This window comes from Abrus precatorius, unplaced genomic scaffold (genome assembly GCF_003935025.1).
Source record: "Abrus precatorius isolate BTA unplaced genomic scaffold, Abrus_2018 Scaffold2, whole genome shotgun sequence".
NCBI lineage: Eukaryota > Viridiplantae > Streptophyta > Magnoliopsida > Fabales > Fabaceae > Abrus > Abrus precatorius.
In genome coordinates, this window is record NW_020874362.1 from 29,827,632 (window position 1) to 29,835,676 (window position 8,045).

Here is an 8,045-nt window from a genome sequence, read left to right on the forward strand (position 1 = left end):
CTTACTAATCATAGTCATATATTTCATAGTCTGATACTATTAATAAACTTTATAGATATTACTTTAGTTAAGTGTAAAAGACAAATCTCATTCAGACTAATTATATTCTTTTACATGATCTATTTTATTTTCAACTTCTTATTTTATGATCACATTGTTACAAATAAGATTTGGTAGAATTAAAACATAAAGGTCATGTAGAAATTATGGTGAATTCAAGTGAAAGAAAAAAATAATATATATATATATATATATATATATATATATATATATACCATTATTATCACATTATAAATCATTTATGACATTCATGCAATGATTCATACAATATTTTTATGATGATTTAATTTAATACATTATTACTTTTAATGTATATTTATTTAAGAACTTAATATTTTATATTTATAATCTATGAAATTCAATCTTTAATACACTCGCACATTAATCATAATGTATTTTATTATCTTAATATTAATACTTAACTAAGAATATTTTAAGAATAATACTAAATGTGATCTTATAGTCAAATTATTTATTTTATATCATACAAAATAGTGTATATTATTCTAAAGATATTATTATATTTTTATAAAAATAAATAAATATGAAATGTGTTATTATTTAAAATAAATAATTGTGATATCAAAAATTATATTTATAACATAAAAAACTTCTAGTACAAACCCTAACAAGTAATTAACAAGACTTCTATGTTTTATGTTCAACATTATGTTTTATTTAAATTTTTTATAAATTTAATTAATTAGCTTGTTTCAAAATCTTTTGATTAAAATTAACAAATTGAAATTAATGAAGGTTAATTTGAATGGTAAGCAGCTCGATATCATTTAAGAAAAATTTTGAATTCAAGTTTTGTATATATAAAAAATCTTCCATAACTCATCTACCGCATTTAGGTGTGTAACTCAAGTCGAATTCGAATTAAATTAGATGAAATACTAAAAAAAAAAAAAAAAGAATTAACAAATTAAAACATTAAATTTCATTTAAAAATATACTTTAGAACTAAAAAGTCTTAATCTTACATTCTAAAAAAGAACACATCTTATTACATTTTCAACAAAATTATGACTTTTAAACTTTTAAATTATTTCACGTCGCAAAGTTATCGTAAACTATCAAATGTTTGGATAGAAAATGAGATTGAGACATTTAAATTGAAAAAATAATTTAAAAATTAGTGTAAAAACCAAATTTGCTTGATTATAAAAAAAAATTGACTCTTAAAAATTAAAATTACACGTAACCTAAACTAAACAAATGAAAAATATAATTAAGTATATAATTTATTTTTATAAGGAATATTTTTCCTCCATTAATACTCTCTTTCATTTAACTGATTTACCTTTTCTCTATACTTCATTTATTTGTAATAACAACCATAATAATAATATAATGTTTGAAAAGATTCTGGTTTTATTTGAGAAATGACACTTTTATAGAAATAATAAACACTGGCAGCTCAAAAGTATGAAAATATATAGTTGAGAATTTTTGTCTAATCTGTAAAAGCAATTGTTGATTTATTTTTCTACTTATCATGTAATGGAGAAAATAAAAAACTAAACATGTAAACAGTATTGTGCATATTAATGGCTTGAAATGATCCTTTATGAAGATATTTGTGAGGAGAGCATGTACACATGGTACAACTCAACTTGTTGATTAAAAGAGGAAATGAAGGTGTTAACGTTGCATTGCCACACAAACCAAAAAATTAAAAGCATCATGTCAATTAATTATGCCCCATAAAAATGAGTGGGGACCTTCTCATCTTCTTTGCCAGATCTTCAACTAATTGGAGCCTTTAGAAAGCTTCACTCATTTTCCCTGAAAGTGACAATGGGGAAAATCACTATCGGGACCCCATTCAACCCCTCCCTCATTCGTCACAAAGATATTATTGCCCTTTTCTTAAGTCACTGGTAAACAAAGCTTCGTTCATTGATCCCTAATTTACTTTTGTTTTTTCTCCCCCTTTTCTCAATTATATTTGCTAAAAGAATAATCACTATACATAAATATGTATGTTATTTATGTTATTTTATGTTATTTATGTTACTAATTAAAACAAAATAAAATTAATTTTAATATTATGTTATTTTATTTTGTCATAACTATTTTATCAGACAATATCTTATAATTATTTATGTTTACTCTTCATGTACAGTAGACAACATCTGTGAAGGTCAAAGATGACGCTGGGTCACAGAAATCATGTTTTGCATGTAAATTGCTTTTGATGTGAAGGAATATGGCAATGGGTAAACCATTAATTGCATTGCATCTTTCTAGACTTTTCCCGCATTGGCTAAATTGTGTTTCATTTTATTTAATTAGAGTGGACTCAAATATTCGGAGCTTTTTTTATATTATAAAAAAATAAAAATAAATTACTAAAATATAATTTTTTGAAAAAAAATATAAAAACATAAAAATTACTAATGATATTTTTTCACTTTAAAATTTATTTATTAATTTTTCAAAAATTGCCATGGATAATTTTTTATTATTGTTAAAAAAATTACTATTAACAAATTATTTTTTTATAATTTTTAATATATTTAAAATATTGATATTAACGATTTTTAGAATTTCATAATTTTTTGTTATTTTTTCGGTATCTACGTCAAACTTTATATTTCTATAAATTTTTTTAAAATACTATATTTTAGTATGTATAATTTTTAAATCTCATATATATATAAAAAATAAACCTGGATCGACCAAATTGCAGGATTTCAGCTTATTTTATTGGTTCACTTATTGTAAATGTATAAATGAAAGTTTTCAATTACAGTGAGACAAAAAAAGAAAAAAAAATAGAATATTTAAATTATTAAAATTTTGGTAGACACTTTTACACTTTTTTTTAATTTAATAATTGATATAGGTATAAAATAGTTTTTGTATATTTATATTTTAATTTAATTTATTTTTATTTTTATTAATTTAAATACTATTTTATTTTTAGTTATTTTTATTCAATCTGTTTCTATTTTATTTCTTTCATCTCAAAGTTCAGAATCAATTAAGACTTAATTATATTTTTTTATTTCATTGATAAAGATAAAATAAAGAATTTTTTATTTTTAAAATTTTGTAAATGATTAATTTTTTATTTCAGAAATTAAATAAATTTACTTTTATCACCATTTTTAATTAAAAACCTCAATTTTTTACTTTTATTTAAATCTTCACTAATTGAATTGACTAAATTGTTTTAATTATTTTACCTTAAATATTTGAAACAGTAAATTTTATTTAAAATAAAAAAGCATCTCAAAAGTTTATCTTTAAACCTCAAAGCTGACATTTTATAAAATTCTTTTGTTAAATTTTATACTAAAACTTCAACTTCTAAACTTAAAGAAAAAAGGAAAAATCAAAATCCATTTTACATCTCTAAATATTTAGATACAAATAATAATTTAAAATTTGTATAAAAAATTATAATAAAACCAAAATTGCTGAATTTTTTACCAAAGAAAACTTAATTGAGGGTAATTAACCTCATAAATACAAATTTAAAAATAAATTATCAAAACATATAAAATTAAAACAATTTACTTGTTTAAGATACATAAAATCGTAAGATGAAAATGTGAAACTAATTTTGCGCTTTAAACTAATGAAACTAAAAATAAAACAATAATTAAAAAGCAAGTTTCATGGTCAGTCTTACAATACTTAAAAATAATAATATTTCTTTGGTTAAAGTAACGGAACTTAATTATCTTTTATTATTTTTTAAAATAAGTAATAATAAATAAAATTAAGTTTCATTACTTTATGTTTCATTATAAATTATTATTATTATTATTATTATTTAAACTTTTAAATAAAAAATAAGTGTCATTACTTGAAGTAACGATGATACTTTCTTTTATAATATTAAATCATCATTGCTTTTAGTTATATTCCCTTAGGAAAGACAAAGTCCATTGCAATTAGATAGGGAATTATTCCTCATTTACTAAACACTCATTCGATAACTTATTCTATTAAATATCACAATCAAATTTTATTATTGGATAATAATCGCATATAATTGTAAAATTATATAATCAATAGCTAAAATAAAATTATAATAAAAAATACTCGATCGATAATAGAATAACTATCATTATTTGCAGAATAATATAATGTTGTAATTTATTCTTCTTTTAATGGTATTATTTTAATTCCATTTCTATTTTTTTAAAATTAGAAGTAACATAATATTGGTTTTATAATATATTTATATCTTGTATTACTTATATAATAAAATATGGTTAATATAAGAACATAATATTCTTTAAACTAAAATGTTATTCATACAACATCTTATCACGTGGTATAAAAATATTCCATAATTAACGCGACATTATGAAATCAGAATTGAAAATAAAAGAATATTGTTTGGAAATAGTAAATAATATTAAAAAATCACAAATACAAATAATAGTTACAAAAATTAAGCAAATTGTAAGGTAATATTATAACCAAAAAAATGAAAAAAATAACAGTGATAAACTAATAGCAAATAAAATTTAAAACAGAAAAATAAAATTAAGAAAAATTTAGTAATAAAACTAAAGTTATATCCATTATTTAAACGTATTTAAACTTATATGTACTATTTTATAATTATTTACGACTTTTACAATATTAAAATATTTCATATTTTTTATCTCCGGATCTATAAGCTGAGTTTAAATATTAAAAATAATAAATATTTATTAAAAAAACTTATTTATTACATTGAAAAATAAAAGTATAATAATTTGTAATTAAAATTTATTATTATTATTAGTTGCTTAAGTTCAACTCTTAGAATTAAGGTTAGTATTATTTTATTAATTATTTTCATAATAATGACATTATTTAACAATTGTTTAACTTTCTAAGCAAGTCTAGTGTCACGTACTGTTATTTCCATATACACTCGGGAAATTATGGTTGGCTAAGATTAACAAACGCATAGAAGATAACATAAGATACTGCTCTTAAAGCATGAACTTGCATTTCGGGAAATCCATCAAATATAAATTAAGTGAAGCATCAAAGCCTGTAACAGATATCACAAACTGGTGATGCCAAATGTGGAGTGCTTAGTTCAACATAAACTATTCTAACAAATTGAAATGATAGCAGAGTTGTTTGCTTCCATACATGTTTTCTAAGTTTCCTTTCCTTCCTTTCTTCTTTTTAAGGAACATTCCTCGGAATAGCCTTAAGAGGGGACAACAAACAGTAACGGCAATCCAAATAACATATATTTATTTGTCAATTTCAGTTAAGTGCTAATAATAAGAATTGCTTAATGTCAATAATATTATCTACAAAGACAAAAACACAATGACTAAACTATCAATTTGATTCTTGGTGTTTCTAAAATCCATTAAAACAAGCATTAAACTAACTAAATGTCATTTTAATTCTTAATATATACAATTTTCAAATATTTTAAGTTTTATAGTTTCAAGAATTCATCAAATTAAGCGCCGCTGAGGGTTTTTGAAATCAGATTTTATAGCGGCTTTGTTGGAGTTCTCTGAGAAAGATGTTCTAGTGAAGGGGACAAATGTATCATTCTTGGCCTTGATCAACAAGGTACCCAACCCGATAAGTCTAAATGAATTTAGACCAATATCTCTTATTGGTGCAGTTTATAAGACTATAAAAAATTATGGCTAATAGACTTAGTGGTATTGTACCGAAAATAATTGGGCAGCGACAAACAACTTTCATAGGGGAGAGACAAATAATAAACGGGGTGGTAGTGGCAAATGAGATTATCGACGATGCACGGAAGAGGAGGAGGAGATGTGCAATTTTCAAAGTTGATTTTCTTAAAGCCTACGACTCGGTTTGTTGGGAATATCTTCTTGGCAATATGGCAAGGATGGGCTTTTGTCAAAAGTGGTGTAAATGGGTGGAGCTGTGCTTAAAATCGGCCTTGGTATCTGTTTTAGTGAATGGTAGTCCAACTGAACAATTTCAAACGGAGAAGGGTATACGCCAGGGAGACCCAATGTCTCCATTTTTATTTCTGATTACAGCGGAAGGTTTAAGTTTGCTTATCGATAAAGCTGACTAGGAGGGGGCTTGTGTAGGATACTCAGTTGGTGATAGTGGTATTTCTGTATCGATGCTTCAATTTGCAGATGACACACGTTTTTCTTTGAGGATTCGGAGGAGAACATTACCACATTAAAGTGCGTATTGAGGATGTTTGAATTGGCTTCGAGACTCCAAATCAATTTTGATAAAAGTCAACTAATGGGTGTTAATTTGTCAACTGAGAGATTGGGAGAAATAGCAGATTGTCTAAATTGTAAGGTGGGTAATATTCCATTTAAGTATTTGGGGATTCCGGTGGGGGCTCAAGCTCATCATCACGTTGCAACTTGGATGCCTATGTTATAGGATTTACAAAAGAAGTTGGTATAGTCGGAGCATAGAAACTTGTCTTTTGGAGGTAGATTGGTATTGATCAATTCTGTATTGGCTAATATCCCCACATATCTTATGTCAATGTACAAGATTCCAATGAAGGTAATACACATGGTGGAGAGAGTACAAAGAGATTTTCTTTGGGGTTCTTGTCCAATGAATAGGAAGGTGGCGTCGGTTAATAGGAAAAAGTGTGCCAAGCTAAAGAGGTAGGTGGACTTGGTATTAAGAATTTAGGTGCGATGAACAAGGCGTTGTTAGGCAAATAGAGATGGCGGTTATTGAATGAAGAAGGGGAGTTGTGGTATGTGGTTCTTAAGGCCAAATACTATGTTGGTGGTAAGGAGGTGTGGAGAAAGGCTAGGCACGTGTCGGAGTGGTGGAGAGAAATTTGGAGGGTCGATGAAGGGGAGGGAAGTCGTAATGGGTGGTTAGGCAAATTATTTTGTATTAGGACGGGTAATGGAGGTAAGACCAGATTTTGGCATAATGTTTGGAGTAGGGACCAACCTTTGAAACAGGTGTATCTAAGACTATTTCGTTTATCCCTTCAGCAAGGTGATCTTATTAATACAATAGGGGCTTGCAATGGGATTGGATATTGGTCTTGGAATTGGTATTGGAGTCGTCCCTTGATTGATAGGGAGGAAAGGATGAGAATGGAGATGGTGGACAATTTTTCTAACTTTTTTTTTTGTAGGATGTTGAAGATAACTACGATGGCATGGTGACACATCAGGGGAATATACAATCTCGAAAGCACATCAGGGGAATATACAATCTCAAAAGCGTACTTCTTGATGTCTTTGAATCCAAAACAGCAAAAGCACCCAATTCTGTCAACTATGTGGCGCCTTCCCTTGTCGAAAAAAGTTTTTGTTTTTGCTTGGAGGACCATTCTGAACCGCTTACCGTCGTGTGATAATTTACAGCGATGCGGTATTGTGCAGAATACCCAGCTTTGTGTTTTTTTGTGGAGAAACAGAGGAAGTATTGTCTCACTTGTTCCTACACTATAGGTTTTCTAATGTACTGTGGAAGGAATGTATGTCTTGGTGGCAGTTACTGTTAATTATCCCAAGTGAACTGGAAAATTGGTGCTAGTCAGTTCAAGATTTAACTGTTTTTTATGCTTTATTATGGTCACTTTGGTATGAAAGAAATCAACGCATTTTCAACAATAAACAATATGTATCTGCTGATTTGCTGCTTCATGTTAAAAGAGTGTCGTGAGAATGGCTATATTCTAAAGGAAAAATAAAACAGGGATCAAGCTTTAGAGAATGGTGCGAGAATCCTTATCATTGTTCATGATTTATTTCAAGGGTTAGTTGTGGAAATTGCTGAATTCTTCCTATTTTGATGCGTTGCTGCTGTGAGCTGTATCTATATTCATTGTTGATCTGGTATAGTGACCGAATGTGTAGGGGAGCAGTGGTTGGTAATAGCAGGGTGTATTTGTATATATGATTAGGGATTGCAATATTTGCTTATTGACTTGGCATTCACAGGAATTTCATAATTATGTTCCTGCTTATAATATGATACATATTGCTCGGTACAAGTGTTACTAGCTTTCAGTCATA

General features: G+C 26.7%; 1 protein-coding gene across 1 annotated transcript; it reads left to right on the plus strand.

The window, feature by feature from the left end:
• The first annotated feature begins 5,692 nt into the window (after positions 1 to 5,692).
• LOC113859792 lies at positions 5,693 to 7,381 on the plus strand. Its single transcript, XM_027492478.1, has 6 exons — positions 5,693 to 6,017; positions 6,120 to 6,179; positions 6,367 to 6,446; positions 6,550 to 6,668; positions 6,731 to 6,980; positions 7,160 to 7,381. The coding sequence occupies exons 1-6, from the start codon at positions 5,693 to 5,695 to the stop codon at positions 7,379 to 7,381; spliced, it is 1,056 nt and encodes a 351-aa protein (XP_027348279.1).
• Positions 7,382 to 8,045: the final 664 nt, after the last annotated feature.